The sequence below is a fragment of the Pleurodeles waltl genome, chromosome 11, assembly GCF_031143425.1.
Source record: "Pleurodeles waltl isolate 20211129_DDA chromosome 11, aPleWal1.hap1.20221129, whole genome shotgun sequence".
Taxonomy (NCBI): domain Eukaryota; kingdom Metazoa; phylum Chordata; class Amphibia; order Caudata; family Salamandridae; genus Pleurodeles; species Pleurodeles waltl.
Genome location: NC_090450.1, coordinates 37,677,265 through 37,695,346, shown reverse-complemented (window position 1 = coordinate 37,695,346; position 18,082 = coordinate 37,677,265). Strand labels below are relative to the sequence as shown.

The 18,082-nt window shown below is 47.9% G+C and overlaps 1 protein-coding gene across 8 annotated transcripts in view; it reads right to left on the bottom strand.

Moving 5' to 3' along the window:
• The window catches only part of EIF4G1 (eukaryotic translation initiation factor 4 gamma 1), a 723,480-nt gene that overhangs the window by 91,921 nt on the left and 613,477 nt on the right, over nt 1-18,082 (bottom strand). For all 8 annotated transcript variants that reach the window (XM_069212975.1, XM_069212971.1, XM_069212974.1 and 5 more), the window contains 3 exons: nt 12,163-12,278; nt 11,865-12,037; nt 11,207-11,332 (listed from right to left, as the gene is read on the bottom strand). In XM_069212975.1, the coding sequence (XP_069069076.1) occupies nt 11,207-11,332; nt 11,865-12,037; nt 12,163-12,278 (415 nt within the window). The remainder of the gene's footprint in view (nt 1-11,206; nt 11,333-11,864; nt 12,038-12,162; nt 12,279-18,082) is intronic.

Sequence of the window (18,082 nt, the reverse complement as noted above, 5' to 3'; positions counted from 1 at the left end):
CCCTATGCGTTCCATTTTTCTTGCCTTTGGACTCTTCAGCAGCTTGCTGCCTAAGGCCTTCAAGAGAGGGACAGGTTTCTTGTCCCTTACACAGCTCCTCCCTTGAGGGTCCCCCTGGGCCTAAGAGCTCAACCTGATAAGGTTCAAGCTCCAAAGGCTCAGTTCCCTCAGAGGGCAGAACTTCTTCCTGAGAAGAGAGGTTCCCTTTCTTTTGCTGTGTTGCAGTTGGTTTCCCAACTGACTTTCCTGTTCTCTTGGTAGGCTGGGCCATTCTTCCAGACTCCAGCTCTACTTGTTCACCCTGTGCCTTGCACTGTGCTCTTGTTTTCACACACACCAGTTCAGGGATACCCAGCATTGCTGCATGGGTTTTTAGTTCTACCTCAGCCCATGCTGAGGACTCCAGGTCATTTCCAAGCAGACAGTCCACTGGGATATTTGAGGAGACCACCACCTGTTTCAGGCCATTGACCCCTCCCCATTCTAAAGTAACCATTGCCATGGGATGTACTTTTCTCTGATTGTCAGCGTTGGTGACTGTGTAAGTTTTTCCAGTCAGGTATTGGCCAGGGGAAACCAGTTTCTCTGTCACCATGGTGACACTGGCACCTGTATCCCTCAGGCCCTCTATTCTAGTCCCATTAATTAAGAGTTGCTGTCTGTATTTTTGCATGTTAGGCGGCCAGACAGCTAGTGTGGCTAAATCCACCCCACCCTCAGAAACTAGAGTAGCTTCAGTGTGGACCCTGATTTGCTCTGGGCACACTGTTGATCCCACTTGGAGACTAGCCATACCAGTGTTACCTGGATGGGAGTTTGGAGTGGAACCTTTCTTGGGACAGGCCTTGTCTCCAGTTTGGTGTCCATGCTGTTTACAGCTATGACACCAGGCCTTTTTGGGATCAAAGTTTTTACCCTTGTACCCATTGTTTTGTGAAGAGGCTCTGGGCCCACCCTCCTGTGCAGGTTTTTGGGGGCCTGTAGAAGACTCTTTACTATTTTTAGTTTTGGTTGTCTCATCACCCTTCCCCTGGGGAGTCTTTGTGACCCCTTTCTTTTGGTCACCCCCTGTTGAAGTCTTGGACACCCTTGTCTTGACCCAATGGTCCGCCTTCTTTCCCAATTCTTGGGGAGAAATTGGTCCTAAGTCTACCAGATGCTGATGCAGTTTATCATTGAAACAATTACTTAACAGGTGTTCTTTCACAAATAAATTGTACAGCCCATCATAATTACTTACACCACTGCCTTGAATCCAACCATCTAGTGTTTTCACTGAGTAGTCAACAAAGTCAACCCAGGTCTGGCTCGAGGATTTTTGAGCCCCCCTGAACCTAATCCTATACTCCTCAGTGGAGAATCCAAAGCCCTCAATCAGGGTACCCTTCATGAGGTCATAAGATTCTGCATCTTTTCCAGAGAGTGTGAGGAGTCTATCCCTACACTTTCCAGTGAACATTTCCCAAAGGAGAGCACCCCAGTGAGATCTGTTCACTTTTCTGGTTACACAAGCCCTCTCAAAAGCTGTGAACCACTTGGTGATGTCATCACCATCTTCAATTTTTGTCACAATCCCTTTGGGGATTTTTAACATGTCAGGAGAATCTCTGACCCTATTTATATTGCTGCCACCATTGATGGGTCCTAGGCCCATCTCTTGTCTTTCCCTTTCTATGGCTAGGAGCTGTCTCTCTAAAGCCAATCTTTTGGCCATCCTGGCTAACAGGAGGTCATCTTCACTGAGAGCATCCTCAGTGATTTCAGAAATGTGGGACCCTCCTGTGAGGGACTCACCATTCCTGACTAACACAGTTGGAGACAGGACTTGAGGGGTCCTGTTCTCCCTATTTAGGACTGGAGGAGGGACATTGGCCTCCAAGTCACTAATTTCTTCCTCTGTGATGTCATCATCAGAGGGGTTGGCTTTTTCAAACTCTGCCAACAGCTCCTGGAGCTGAATTTTGGTAGGTCTGGAGCCAATGGTTATTTTTTTGATATTACAGAGAGACCTTAGCTCCCTCATCTTAAGATGGAGGTAAGGTGTGGTGTCGAGTTCCACCACATTCATCTCTGTATCAGACATTATTTTGCTAAAAGTTGGAAGACTTTTTAAAGAATCTAAAACTGTTTCTAGAATCTAATTTCAAACTTTTAACAAACTTTTAAACTCTAAAAGACAATGCTAAACAGGGACTTAACACACAAGGCCCTAGCAGGACTTTTAAGAATTTAGAAAAATTTCAAATTGCAAAAATGAATTTCTAATGACAATTTTGGAATTTGTCGTGTGATCAGGTATTGGCTGAGTAGTCCAGCAAATGCAAAGTCTTGTACCCCACCGCTGATCCACCAATGTAGGAAGTTGGCTCTGTATGTGCTATTTCAAAGTAAGGAATAGCATGCACAGAGTCCAAGGGTTCCCCTTAGAGGTAAAATAGTGGTAAAAATAGATAATACTAATGCTCTATTTTGTAGTAGTGTGGTCGAGCAGTAGGCTTATCCAAGGAGTAGTGTTAAGCATTTGTTGTACATACCCATAGACAATAAATGAGGTACACACACTCAGAGACAAATCCAGCCAATAGGTTTTGTTATAGAATGAAAATGTCACTTACCCAGTGTACATCTGTTCGTGGCATCAGTCGCAGTAGATTTGCATGTTCTGCAATAGCTCGCCATCTGGTGTTGGGCCGGAGTGTTACAAGTTGTTTTTCTTCGAAGAAGTCTTTCGAGTCACGGGACCGAGTGACTCCTCCTTTTGTCTCCATTGCGCATGGGCGTCGACTCCATCTTCGATTGTTTTTCCCCGCAGAGGGTGAGGTAGGAGTTGAATTGTAGTAATAGTGCCCATGCAATGGAGTGACTAAGTATGCACCTATTTAAGGTTGAGATGATACATATATAAATAATTGAAGGTAACTTCCAAACTGCTACAGGCTCCCGGGGAGGCGGGTGGGCACATGCGAATCTACTGCGACTGATGCCACGAACAGATGTACACTGGGTAAGTGACATTTTCAGTTCGATGGCATCTGTCGCTGTAGATACGCATGTTCTGCAATAGACTAGTAAGCAGTTATTTCCCCAAAAGCGGTGGATCAGCCTGTAGGAGTGGAAGTAGTCTGAAATAATGTCCTTAATACAGCTTGACCTACTGTGGCTTGTTGTGCGGATAACACGTCTACACAGTAGTGCTTGGTGAATGTGTGAGGCGTAGACCATGTGGCTGCCTTACATATTTCTTGCATTGGGATGTTTCCTAGAAAGGCCATGGTAGCACCTTTCTTTCTGGTTGAGTGTGCCCTTGGTGTAATGGGCAGCTGTCGTTTAGCTTTAAGGTAGCAGATTTGGATGCATTTAACTATCCATCTGGCTATACCTTGTTTTGAAGTTGGGTTTCCTGCATGAGGTTTTTGAAATGCAATAAAGAGTTGTTTAGTCTTTCTGATGTTCTTTGTTCTGTCAATGTAATACATTAATGCTCTTTTGACATCTAATGTATGTAGTGCCCTTTCAGCTACGGTATCTGGCTGTGGAAAGAACACTGGAAGTTCCACTGTTTGATTTAGATGGAACGGTGAAATAACCTTTGGCAAAAATTTAGGATTGGTCCTTAGGACGACTTTATTTTTGTGTAGTTGTATAAAAGGTTCCTGTATAGTAAACGCCTGAATCTCGCTTACTCTTCTCAGGGAAGTAATGGCGATGAGAAATGCCACATTCCAGGTTAGGAACTGTATGTCGCAGGAGTGCATGGGTTCAAAAGGTGGACCCATAAGTCTAGTTAGGACAACATTTAGGTTCCATGAAGGAACAGGTAGTGTTCTTGGTGGTATAATTCTCCTAAGGCCCTCCATGAATGCTTTAATGACTGGTATTTTATATAGGGAAGTTGAATAGGTAGTCTGCAGGTATGCAGATATTGCTGCAAGGTGAATCTTAATGGAAGAGAAAGCTAGGTTAGATTTTTGTAAGTGAAGCAAGTAACCCACTACATGTTCTGGAGTTGTGTGTAATGGTTGTATTTGATTAATTTGGCAGTAGCAAACAAGCCTCTTCCATTTACTTGCATAGCAGTGCCTGGTGGATGGCCTTCTTGCTTGTTTTATGACTTCCATACATTCTTGGGTAAGTTGTAAGTGTCCGAATTCTAGGATTTCAGGAGCCAGATTGCTAGATTCAGCGATGCTGGATCTGGGTGTCTGATCTTTTGGTTGTGCTGTGTCAACAGATCTGGCCTGTTGGGCAATTTGATGCAGGGTACCACTGATAGGTCTAGCAGCGTTGTGTACCAGGGTTGCCTTGCCCAAGTTGGTGCTATCAATATGAGTTTGAGTTTGCTTTGACTGAGTTTGTTTACCAGGTAAGGAAGGAGAGGGAGAGGAGGAAAAGCGTAAGCAAATATCCCTGACCAGTTCATCCATAGGGCATTGCCTTGGGATTGTTTGTGTGGGTATCTGGATGCGAAGTTTTGGCATTTTGCGTTCTCCCTTGTCGCAAACAAGTCTATCTGAGGTGTTCCCCAGAGTTTGAAATAAGTGTTCAGTATTTGGGGGTGAATTTCCCATTCGTGGACCTGTTGGTGATCTCAAGAGAGATTGTCTGCGAGTTGATTTTGTATCCCTGGTATAAACTGTGCAATTAGGCGAATTTGGTTGTGAATTGCCCAATGCCAAATTTTTTGTGCTAGCAGGCTTAACTGCGTGGAGTGCGTCCCTCCCTGCTTGTTTAGATAATACATTGTTGTCATGTTGTCTGTTTTGACGAGAATGTATTTGTGAACTATTATTGGTTGGAAAGCTTTTAGTGCTTGAAAAACTGCTAGAAGTTCTAGGTGATTGATATGCAGTTTTGTTTGATGTACGTTCCATTGTCCTTGTATGCTGTGTTGATTGAGGTGTGCTCCCCACCCTGTCATGGAAGCATCTGTTATTACGTATTGTGGCACTGGGTCTTGGAAAGGCCGCCCCTTGTTTAAATTTATGTTGTTCCACCACAGAAGCGAGAGGTAAGTTTGGCGGTCTATTAACACCAGATCTAGAAGGTGACCCTGTGCTTGAGACCACTGTGATGCTAGGCATTGTTGTAAGGGCCTCATGTGCAGTCTTGCGTTTGGGACAATGGCTATGCATGATGACATCATGCCTAGGAGTTGTAATACCATCTTTGCCTGTATCTTTTGTGTTGGATACATGCGTTGTATGATGGTGTTGAAATTTTGAATTCTTTGTGGACTTGGAGTGGCTACTCCTTTTGATGTGTCTATTATGGCTCCCAGGTATTGTTGTACCTTGCGTGGCAGAATTTTGGATTTTGTGAAATTGACGGTGAACCCTAGTTTGAAGAGGGTTTGTATGATATGATTTGTGTGATTTGAGCACTCTATTAACGAATGGGCCTTGATTAGCCAGTCGTCTAGATATGGGAACACATGTATTTGCTGCCTTCTTATGTGTGCTGCGACCACTGCTAGACATTTGGTAAAGACTCTTGGTGCGGTTGTTAATCCGAAAGGCAGTACCTTGAATTGGTAATGTATTCCTTTGAATACAAACCTTAGGTATTTTCTGTGCGATGGGTGTATTGGTATATGGAAATAAGCATCCTTGAGGTCTAAAGTTGCCATGTAGTCGTGCAGTTTTAGCAATGGCAATACTTCTTGTAGTGTGACCATGTGGAAGTGGTCTGATTTGATGAAAGTGTTCACTACTCTGAGGTCTAGGATTGGTCTCAGCGTTTTGTCCTTCTTTGGTATCAGAAAGTACAGTGAGTAAACTCCTGTGTTTATTTGTGTGTTTGGCACTAATTCGATTGCATTCTTTTGCAATAGTGCCTGCACTTCTATCTCCAGGAGATTGGAATGGTGTGTTGTTAAATTTTGTGCTTTTGGTGGTATGTTTGGAGGGAATTGTAGAAATTCTATGCAATAACCATGTTGGATAATTGCTAGAACCCAAGTGTCTGTAGTGATTTCCTCCCATGCTTTGTAATAATGACCTATTCTTCCCCCCACTGGTGTTGTGTGGAGGGGGTGAGTGACATGCGAGTCATTGTTTAGTAGTAGGGGTTTTGGGGCTTTGAAATCTCCCTCTATTTCTAGGGAATTGCCCTCCTCTATATTGTCCCCGAAAACCTCCTCTATACTGTCCCTGGTAAGTGGACGGTGTTGCTTGTGAGGTGCTGGCTTGTGTGCTTTGACCCCGAAACCCCCCTCGAAAGGGCGTTTTACGGAATGTGCTGTAATTCCCTCTGCTCTGCGGGGAGTAGAGTGCGCCCATGGCTTTGGCAGTGTCTGTATCTTTTTTGAGTTTCTCAATCGCTGTGTCCACTTCTGGACCGAACAGTTCTTTTTCATTAAAAGGCATATTGAGAACTGCTTGTTGAATCTCTGGTTTAAATCCAGACGTTCGGAGCCATGCATGCCTTCTGATAGTTACAGATGTATTAATTGTCCGTGCAGCTGTATCTGCAGCGTCCACGGAGGAACGTATCTGGTTGTTGGAGATGGTCTGTCCCTCCTCAACCACTTGTTTTGCCCTATTTTGGAAGTCTTTGGGCAGATGTTCAATGAGATGTTGCATCTCGTCCCAGTGGGCTCTGTCATAGCGCACAAGTAGTGCCTGGGAGTTCGCGATGCGCCACTGATTTGCAGCTTGTGCTGCGACTCTTACCAGCTGCATCGAACTTGCGGCTTTCTTTATCTGGGGGTGGTGCATCTCCAGATGTGTGAGAGTTGGCCCTTTTCCTAGCTGCTCCTACAACAACAGAGTCTGGTGGCAGCTGTGTTGTGATGAAAACCGGGTCCGTAGGAGGCGGCTTATACTTTATTTCCACCCTTGGTGTGATTGCCCTACTTTTGACCGGGTCCTTAAATATGTCTTTTGCGTGCCGGAGCATACCAGGGAGCATAGGCAGGCTTTGGTAGGAGCTGTGGGTGGAGGAGAGTGTGTTGAACAAGAAATCATCCTCGACCTGTTCTGAGTGGAGGCTTACGTTGTGAAATTGTGCTGCTCTAGCCACCACCTGAGAGTACGCGGTGCTGTCTTCTGGTGGAGATGGTTTTGTAGGGTATGCCTCTGGGCTGTTATCTGACACTGGGGCGTCGTATAGGTCCCATGCGTCCTGATCTTGGTCACCCTGGCTCATGGTGGTGTGAGCTGGGGAGTGTGATGGCGTTTGTGCTGGTGAAACGTTAATCACGGGCGGAGGAGAGGGTGGTGGTGTAACTCTTTTCACCACTTTTGGTTGTGGTGCTTGTTCCGTCTGGAACTCCAACCTTCTCTTTCTCCTAATGGGGGGAAGGGTGCTTATTTTTCCTGTTCCCTGCTGAATGAAGATACGCTTTTGCGTATGGTCCACATCAGTTGCTTGTAGCTCTTCCTCAAACCTATGCTTTTGCATTTGGGAGGTTAGCGAGTGCTCTTCTGTATAAGAGCCTGAAGCTGGGTCGCTTGCAGTTTGTTTCGGCATCGAAACTTTGTCTGCGTGTTTTTTCGGCTCCGAGGTGACTTTTTTCCTTTTCGGGGCCGAAACCTCTCGGCGTCGATCTGTTTCGGTGCCGCTGTCTCGGCGTCGAGACGTGTCCACACCGGCATCTCGGTGTCGAGGCTTGTCTCCAGCACTTTCTCGGTCCCGAGAAGGCTGCGTGCCGGTGTCTCGACCGGAGTCGGACGATCTCGGCACTGTTTGGGCCTTTTTCGGTGCCGACGGTCGGTCACCGAATTTATGGGTCGAGCCATGGCCTGGTGGCAGTGGCGTCCCCTGGGCCTTGTAAATGTTTCTTTGTGTGGTTTTCGACGTCTTACTCACGGTTTGTGTATCGTCGAATCCTTCGGAGTCTGAGTCTTGGATCGAGAAGGTACCTTCCTCTTCTTGTTCCTCGAACTCCCGTTGGGCTGTCGGTGCGGACGCCATTTGAAGTCTTCTGGCTCGACGGTCTCGGAGTGTTTTTCGGGACCGGAACGCACGACAGGCCTCGCAGGTGTCTTCGCTGTGCTCAGGTGACAGGCACAGGTTGCAGACCAAGTGTTGGTCTGTGTAGGGGTATTTATTGTGGCATTTGGGGCAGAAACGGAACGGGGTCCGTTCCATCGGCGTTCTTCAGCACGCGGTCGGGCCGACCAGGCCCCCGACGGAGGATCGAAAAACTACCCCGAAGGGCACCGGAGCTCTTCGATCTTCGATGCGGTGTGGAATCTAAGTACGCCGATCCCGAACGCAACAATACCGACGAAAATCTTCCGAAATTAACTATTTTTTCCGTTCCGAAACTCGGAGCGACAGGAACACGTCCGAACCAGATGGCGGAAAAAAAACAATCGAAGATGGAGTCGACGCCCATGCGCAATGGAGACAAAAGGAGGAGTCACTCGGTCCCGTGACTCGAAAGACTTCTTCGAAGAAAAACAACTTGTAACACTCCGGCCCAACACCAGATGGCGAGCTATTGCAGAACATGCGTATCTACAGCGACAGATGCCATCGAACAAATATATTTTCTTAGTTTATTTTAAGAACCACAGGTTCAAATTCTACAAGTAATATCTCATTCGAAAGGTATTGCAGGTAAGTACTTTAGGAACTTCAAATCATAAAAATTGCATGTATACTTTACAAGTTATTGACAAATAGCTGTTTTAAAAGTGGACACTTAGTGCAATTTTCACAGTTCCTGGGGGTGGTAAGTTTTTGTTAGTTTTACCAGGTAAGTAAGACACTTACAGGATTCAGTTCTTGGTCCAAGGTAGCCCACCGTTGGGGGTTCAGAGCAACCCCAAAGTCACCACACCAGCAGCTCAGGGCCGGTCAGGTGCAGAGTTCAACGTGGTGCCCAAAACACATAGGCTAGAATGGAGAGAAGGGGGTGCCCCGGTTCCGGTCTGCTTGCAGGTAAGTACCCGCGTCTTCGGAGGGCAGACCAGGGGGGTTTTGTAGGGCACCGGGGGGGACACAAGCCCACACAGAAATTTCACCCTCAGCAGCGCGGGGGCGGCCGGGTGCAGTGTAGAAACAAGCGTCGGGTTCGCAATGTTAGTCTATGAGAGATCTCGGGATCTCTTCAGCGCTGCAGGCAGGCAAGGGGGGGGTTCCTCGGGGAAACCTCCACTTGGACAAGGGAGAGGGACTCCTGGGGGTCACTTCTCCAGTGAAAGTCCGGTCCTTCAGGTCCTGGGGGCTGCGGGTGCAGGGTCTCTCCCAGGCGTCGGGACTTTGGATTCAAAGAGTCGCGGTCAGGGGAAGCCTCGGGATTCCCTCTGCAGGCGGCGCTGTGGGGGCTCAGGGGGGACAGGTTTTGGTACTCACAGTATCAGAGTAGTCCTGGGGTCCCTCCTGAGGTGTTGGATCTCCACCAGCCGAGTCGGGGTCGCCGGGTGCAGTGTTGCAAGTCTCACGCTTCTTGCGGGGAGCTTGCAGGGTTCTTTAAAGCTGCTGGAAACAAAGTTGCAGCTTTTCTTGGACCAGGTCCGCTGTCCTCGGGAGTTTCTTGTCTTTTCAAAGCAGGGGCAGTCCTCAGAGGATGTCGAGGTCGCTGGTCCCTTTGGAAGGCGTCGCTGGAGCAGGATCTTTGGAAGGCAGGAGACAGGCCGGTGAGTTTCTGGAGCCAAGGCAGTTGTTGTCTTCTGGTCTTCCTCCGCAGGGGTTTTCAGCTAGGCAGTCCTTCTTCTTGTAGTTGCAGGAATCTAATTTTCTAGGGTTCAGGGTAGCCCTTAAATACTAAATTTAAGGGCGTGTTTAGGTCTGGGGGGTTAGTAGCCAATGGCTACTAGCCCTGAGGGTGGGTACACCCTCTTTGTGCCTCCTCCCAAGGGGAGGGGGTCACAATCCTAACCCTATTGGGGGAATCCTCCATCTGCAAGATGGAGGATTTCTAAAAGTTAGAGTCACTTCAGCTCAGGACACCTTAGGGGCTGTCCTGACTGGCCAGTGACGACTCCTTGTTTTTCTCATTATTTTCTCTGGCCTTGCCGCCAAAAGTGGGGCCTGGCCGGAGGGGGCGGGCAACTCCACTAGCTGGAGTGTCCTGCTGGGTTGGCACAAAGGAGGTGAGCCTTTGAGGCTCACCGCCAGGTGTGACAATTCCTGCCTGGGGGAGGTGTTAGCATCTCCACCCAGTGCAGGCTTTGTTACTGGCCTCAGAGTGACAAAGGCACTCTCCCCATGGGGCCAGCAACATGTCTCGGTTTGTGGCAGGCTGCTAAAACTAGTCAGCCTACACAGATAGTCGGTTAAGTTTCAGGGGGCGCCTCTAAGGTGCCCTCTGGGGTGTATTTTACAATAAAATGTACACTGGCATCAGTGTGCATTTATTGTGCTGAGAAGTTTGATACCAAACTTCCCAGTTTTCAGTGTAGCCATTATGGTGCTGTGGAGTTCGTGTTTGACAAACTCCCAGACCATATACTCTTATGGCTACCCTGTACTTACAATGTCTAAGGTTTTGTTTAGACACTGTAGGGGTACCATGCTCATGCACTGGTACCCTCACCTATGGTATAGTGCACCCTGCCTTAGGGCTGTAAGGCCTGCTAGAGGGGTGTCTTACCTATACTGCATAGGCAGTGAGAGGCTGGCATGGCACCCTGAGGGGAGTGCCATGTCCACTTACTCGTTTTGTCCTCACTAGCACACACAAGCTGGCAAGCAGTGTGTTTGTGCTGAGTGAGAGGTCTCCAGGGTGGCATAAGACATGCTGCAGCCCTTAGAGACCTTCCTTGGCATCAGGGCCCTTGGTACTAGAAGTACCAGTTACAAGGGACTTATCTGGATGCCAGGGTCTGCCAATTGTGGATACAAAAGTACAGGTTAGGGAAAGAACACTGGTGCTGGGGCCTGGTTAGCAGGCCTCAGCACACTTTCAATTGTAAACATAGCATCAGCAAAGGCAAAAAGTCAGGGGGCAACCATGCCAAGGATGCATTTCCTTACACTTATGCATTGTCAGGATATTCCTGTGTGTTTAATAATCTGTTTAAGATGAGGATATGCAGCTCAAGTATTCTACAAAAATCAGAAACTGCTTTGGGAAATGCTGAAATAGCAGGGGGCAGACACTTCTAATATATGGCATTCAGTATATAAAACACATGGTAAAAAGAAGCAAGTACAGTTTCTGGTGGAAGGGATCTTAAACAGTGGCAAAGGATCACCTCCTCTAAACATTGGTCAACACCAAAACCATTGAAAAAGCATACACTATTCATCCTACCTAAAGACTTCAGCCATGGGGATTCCTCCTTCGAGAAGTATGGGAGTAATTATCTCAGCCAGATACTGCCATATATGGGGGATGTCAATCTCCATATCTTCCCCTATCTCAAGGATCTCCAGGAGCCTGTGGAAAAATATAAAACTTACTTTTAGAACAAAATATAGAATGACAGTCTTTCCAAAGTATTTTCATTTTTTTTTTTTAAGTTGTGTTTACATTGATCTTTTATTGCTTTATTTGGATAAATATCTTGCGCTCAAGTGTTCTGCAGCTACTGTGTTTATTGATATTAATGAACATGCCAAGTGTTCAGACCAATTGCTGACTAGCAGGAAACAAGAGCCCACTGTTGTATTGCTAAGCATAGGTTCAAACCTATGATGTGGATGTTCTATAAAAAGTGAGGCCTGTTAAAGGATTAGAAATATTTCACTGTTCTAACTACCAGATTCCATGGAGGACAGCAGCATTCCAGACATTTATTCCATTGTTTTATTAAACGAACACTATAACCCTTTGACCATCGCCTGCTTTTCTCCCAGCACACTTTCTAACACCATCAAAAGCCTCATGCTAAATACCTGTACAATTTGACAAACTGACCATTCCAGACAGACAGACATACAACATCCAAGGCTAACAGCCAGCAACTCACCCTTTGTAGTACTGTTCTCTGGACATGTTGCCAGCCTTCACTAGTTGGTAGAGCAACAAACCAATGCGCTCCCGAGCAATGTTGCTTCTCTCTAGAGTTGACTCTATGCCATTTCGCACAAAAATGAAAAGGAACGTGGGTGAATTCAGCTCCTGGACACACTGCAGAGCTTCCTACAAGGAAACAAAAATCAGACAGTACTCAGTATTGTGTATATATTTGCAAAATCTGACATAGCTATCATGGGTACCCTTCCTCAAAAGTCAGATACTTTTAATTCCCACTTCCGCCCGCTCACCTTCATGTCATTGAGGTGCAGATACTCCTCAATAATGGCCTTTGATTTTTTCTCAAGTTCATCTTCCGACATAGATGGCTTGGAAGGAACTGGGGAAGGTACAGGTTCTCGTTTCACTGTGTGGAAGACACATTCAAGTCAAGTAAATAAAGGTGTACATTTCATAAGAAAATCTTCTCAATGAAAAAAGCTTCTAAAAAGGAGTGCACTTTTTGTCTCGTTACTAGTATCACACAAGAGCATCTATGAAAACCTGCTTCACACAAGCATTTAGGAACTCTAGGCCTGATTACAACTTTGGAGGTGTTAATCCGTCCCAAATGTGACTGATACACCACCAGCCGTATTACGAGTTCCATAGGATATAATGGACTCTTACGGCTGGTGGTAAATCCGTCACTTTTGGGACGGATTAACACATCCTCCAAAGTTGTAATCAGGCCCTCTATTTCTAAGGCCATACCTTCTGGCTAAAGAGGGGCTGAATAATATTTCTTCAGACCTCCAGGTGCCCCCAGGGGACAAGGAAGTGCAGGTCTCCTCATTCTCTTAATCACTATCCTGCCTACGACGGTAAAGTGGGGCACAGTACCAACCTACTCTGAATAAAATTATGTTCTTCGTTGTTGCATCATAGTAGGTAACATTAATGCAGGCAATACATTCAGTAGGCTGGAAAGAGCCACTGCTGGAGGTGAATGGCAACACAGCTGTTCCAAGCAGCAGATGAGGCAACCATGTTTAATGACTTAGCTCTGAGTAAGATTACAATTTTGAAACACTTTTTGGTGTCAACTCATCCTGCCCATTCCTCAATGCGCGAGTCTCACCAGACTGGCTACAGAAACTCTTGCAATAGCTGCCAACTGACATGAGTCAATGAAATACTGAATTTTATTTGGGAACTTTGTAAGGCACTGGTATGGGGCAGCACGAACCACCCTCTGATACAGCCAGAACGAGTGGGGGCCAGAGAAGTGCGTGCAACCTAAAACATTCAAAGTGCAGCCTAATGCTCCTTTGATGGGTCTGCAAACAAATACTGTTGCAAGAAAACAAGATGATGTATCTCTGTAGAGGGGAAGAAATGAAACGAGAGAGGAAATGAAAAAAATAGGGGCAGTATGAATGGAGTAAAGAAAAGGTGGTTGAAGTAGAATTAGGTTTGTGGATGGGAGGGGCAGAAGAATGGATGAGAAAGCAGAGAGATAGAACCGATGGCTGGTGGAGAAAACAGTGGATGAATGGAGATTTGGATGAATGAACTGAGAAGGTTAGACTGATTATTACATTTCCTGAGGACTGATGTGAAAGTGTAAGGAAATGCCTCCTTGGCATGGTTACCCCCTAACTTTTTGCCTTTGCTGATTGTAAGGAAATGCCTCCTTGGCATGGTTGCCCCCTGACTTTTTGCCTTTGCTGATGCTATGTTTACAATTGAAAGTGTGCTGAGGCCTGCTAACCAGGCCCCAGCACCAGTGTTCTTTCCCTAACCTGTACTTTTGTATCCACAATTGGCAGACCCTGGCATCCAGATAAGTCCCTTGTAACTGGTACTTCTAGTACCAAGGGCCCTGATGCCAAGGAAGGTCTCTAAGGGCTGCAGCATGTCTTATGCCACCCTGGAGACCTCTCACTCAGCACAGACACACTGCTTGCCAGCTTGTGTGTGCTAGTGAGGACAAAACGAGTAAGTCGACATGGCACTCCCCTCAGGGTGCCATGCCAGCCTCTCACTGCCTATGCAGTATAGGTAAGACACCCCTCTAGCAGGCCTTACAGCCTAAAGGCAGGGTGCACTATACCATAGGTGAGGGTACCAGTGCATGAGCATGGTACCCCGACAGTGTCTAAACAAAACCTTAGACATTGTAAGTGCAGGGTAGCCATAAGAGTATATGGTCTGGGAGTCTGTCAAACACGAACTCCACAGCACCATAATGGCTACACTGAAAACTGGGAAGTTTGGTATCAAACTTCTCAGCACAATAAATGCACACTGATGCCAGTGTACATTTTATTGTAAAATACACCACAGAGGGCACCTTAGAGGTGCCCCCTGAAACTTAACCGACTATCTGTGTAGGCTGACTAGTTTTAGCAGCCTGCCACAAACCGAGACATGTTGCTGGCCCCATGGGGAGAGTGCCTTTGTCACTCTGAGGCCAGTAACAAAGCCTGCACTGGGTGGAGATGCTAACACCTCCCCCAGGCAGGAATTGTCACACCTGGTGGTGAGCCTCAAAGGCTCACCTCCTTTGTGCCAACCCAGCAGGACACTCCAGCTAGTGGAGTTGCCCGCCCCCTCCGGCCAGGCCCCACTTTTGGCGGCAAGGCCGGAGAAAATAATGAGAAAAACAAGGAGGAGTCACTGGCCAGTCAGGACAGCCCCTAAGGTGTCCTGAGCTGAAGTGACTCTAACTTTTAGAAATCCTCCATCTTGCAGATGGAGGATTCCCCCAATAGGGTTAGGATTGTGACCCCCTCCCCTTGGGAGGAGGCACAAAGAGGGTGTACCCACCCTCAGGACTAGTAGCCATTGGCTACTAACCCCCCAGACCTAAACACGCCCTTAAATTTAGTATTTAAGGGCTACCCTGAACCCTAGAAAATTAGATTCCTGCAACTACAAGAAGAAGGACTGCCTAGCTGAAAAACCCCTGCAGAGGAAGACCAGAAGACGACAACTGCCTTGGCTCCAGAAACTCACCGGCCTGTCTCCTGCCTTCCAAAGATCCTGCTCCAGCGACGCCTTCCAAAGGGACCAGCGACCTCGACATCCTCTGAGGACTGCCCCTGCTTCGAAAAGACAAGAAACTCCCGAGGACAGCGGACCTGCTCCAAGAAAAGCTGCAACTTTGTTTCCAGCAGCTTTAAAGAACCCTGCAAGCTCCCCGCAAGAAGCGTGAGACTTGCAACACTGCACCCGGCGACCCCGACTCGGCTGGTGGCGATCCAACACCTCAGGAGGGACCCCAGGACTACTCTGATACTGTGAGTACCAAAACCTGTCCCCCCTGAGCCCCCACAGCGCCGCCTGCAGAGGGAATCACGAGGCTTCCCCTGACCGCGACTCTTTGAACCTAAAGTCCCGACGCCTGGGAGAGACCCTGCACCCGCAGCCCCCAGGACCTGAAGGACCGGACTTTCACTGGAGAAGTGACCCCCCAGGAGTCCCTCTCCCTTACCCAAGTGGAGGTTTCCCCGAGGAATCCCCCCCTTGCCTGCCTGCAGCGCTGAAGAGATCCCGAGATCTCTCATAGACTAACATTGCGAACCCGACGCCTGTTCCTACACTGCACCCGGCCGCCCCCGCGCTGCTGAGGGTGAAATTTCTGTGTGGACTTGTGTCCCCCCCGGTGCCCTACAAAACCCCCCTGGTCTGCCCTCCGAAGACGCGGGTACTTACCTGCAAGCAGACCGGAACCGGGGCACCCCCTTCTCTCCATTCAAGCCTATGCGTTTTGGGCACCACTTTGAACTCTGCACCTGACCGGCCCCGAGCTGCTGGTGTGGTGACTTTGGGGTTGCTCTGAACCCCCAACGGTGGGCTACCTTGGACCAAGAACTGAACCCTGTAAGTGTCTTACTTACCTGGTAAAACTAACAAAAACTTACCTCCCCCAGGAACTGTGAAAATTGCACTAAGTGTCCACTTTTAAAACAGCTATTTGTGAATAACTTGAAAAGTATACATGCAATTTTGATGATTTGAAGTTCCTAAAGTACTTACCTGCAATACCTGTCGAATGAGATATTACATGTAGAATTTGAACCTGTGGTTCTTAAAATAAACTAAGAAAAGATATTTTTCTATATAAAAACCTATTGGCTGGATTTGTCTCTGAGTGTGTGTTCCTCATTTATTGTCTATGTGTATGTACAACAAATGCTTAACACTACTCCTTGGATAAGCCTACTGCTCGACCACACTACCACAAAATAGAGCATTAGTATTATCTCTTTTTACCACTATTTTACCTCTAAGGGGAACCCTTGGACTCTGTGCATGCTATTCCTTACTTTGAAATAGCACATACAGAGCCAACTTCCTACACTGATGCTATGTTTACAATTGAAAGTGTGCTGAGGCCTGCTGTAAAGAAATGGCTCCCTGTTGCAGTTACCCCCCACTTTTTGCCTGATACTGATGCTGACTTGACTGAGAAGTGTGCTGGGACCCTGCTAACCAGGCCCCAGCACCAGTGTTCCTTCACCTAAAAGGTACCATTGTATCCACAATTGGCACACCCTGGCATTCAGATAAGTCCCTTGTATCTGGTACTTCTAGTACCAAGGGCCCTGATGCCAAGAAAGGTCTCTAAGGGCTGCAGCATGTCTTATGCCACCCTAGAGACCCCTCACTCAGCACAGACACTGCTTACAAGCCTGTGTGTGCTAGTGAGAACAAAATGAGTAAGACGACATGGCACTCCCCTCAGGGTGCCATGCCAGCCTCTCACTGCCTATGCAGTATAGGTAAGACACCCCTCTAGCAGGCCTTACAGCCCTAAGGCAGGGTGCACTATACCATAGGTGAGGGTACCAGTGCATGAGCACTGTGCCCCTACAGTGTCTAAACAAAACCTTAGACATTGTAAGTGCAGGGTAGCCATAAGAGTATATGGTCTGGGAGTCTGTCAAACACGAACTCCACAGCACCATAATGGCTACACTGAAAACTGGGAAGTTTGGTATCAATCTTCTCAGCACTATAAATGCACACTGATGCCAGTGTACATTTTATTGTAAAATACACCCCAGAGGGCACCTTAGAGGTGCCCCCTGAAACTTAACTGACTGTCTGTGTAGGCTGACTAGTTTTAGCAGCCTGCCACAAACCGAGACATGTTGCTGGCCCCATGGGGAGAGTGCCTTTGTCACTCTGAGGCCAGTAACAAAGCCTGCACTGGGTGGAGATGCTAACACCTCCCCCAGGCAGGAATTGTCACACCTGGCGGTGAGCCTCAAACGCTCACCTCCTTTGTGCCAACCCAGCAGGACACTCCAGCTAGTGGAGTTGCCCGCCCCCTCCGGCCAGGCCCCACTTTTGGCGGCAAGGCCGGAGAAAATAATGAGAAAAACAAGGAGGAGTCACTGGCCAGTCAGGACAGCCCCTAAGGTGTCCTGAGCTGAAGTGACTAACTTTTAGAAATCCTCCATCTTGCAGATGGAGGATTCCCCCCAATAGGGTTAGGATTGTGACCCCCTCCCCTTGGGAGGAGGCACAAAGAGGGTGTACCCACCCTCAGGGCTAGTAGCCATTGGCTACTAACCCCCCAGACCTAAACACGCCCTTAAATTTAGTATTTAAGGGCTACCCTGAACCCTAGAAAATTAGATTCCTGCAACTACAAGAAGAAGGACTGCCCAGCTGAAAACCCCTGCAGCGGAAGACCAGACGACGACAACTGCCTTGGCTCCAGAAACTCACCGGCCTGTCTCCTGCCTTCCAAAGATCCTGCTCCAGCGACGCCTTCCAAAGGGACCAGCGACCTCGACATCCTCTGAGGACTGCCCCTGCTTCGAAAAGACAAGAAACTCCCGAGGACAGCGGACCTGCTCCAAGAAAGGCTGCAACTTTGTTTCCAGCAGCTTTAAAGAACCCTGCAAGCTCCCCGCAAGAAGCGTGAGACTTGCAACACTGCACCCGGCGACCCCGACTCGGCTGGTGGCGATCCAACACCTCAGGAGGGACCCCAGGACTACTCTAAGACTGTGAGTACAAAAACCTGACCCCCCTGAGCCCCCACAGCGCCGCCTGCAGAGGGAATCCCGAGGCTTCCCCTGACCACGACTCTTTGAATCCTAAGTCCCGACACCTGGGAGAGACCCTGCACCCGCAGCCCCCAGGACCTGAAGGACCGGACTTTCACTGGAGGAGTGACCCCCAGGAGTCCCTCTCCCTTGATCAAGTGGA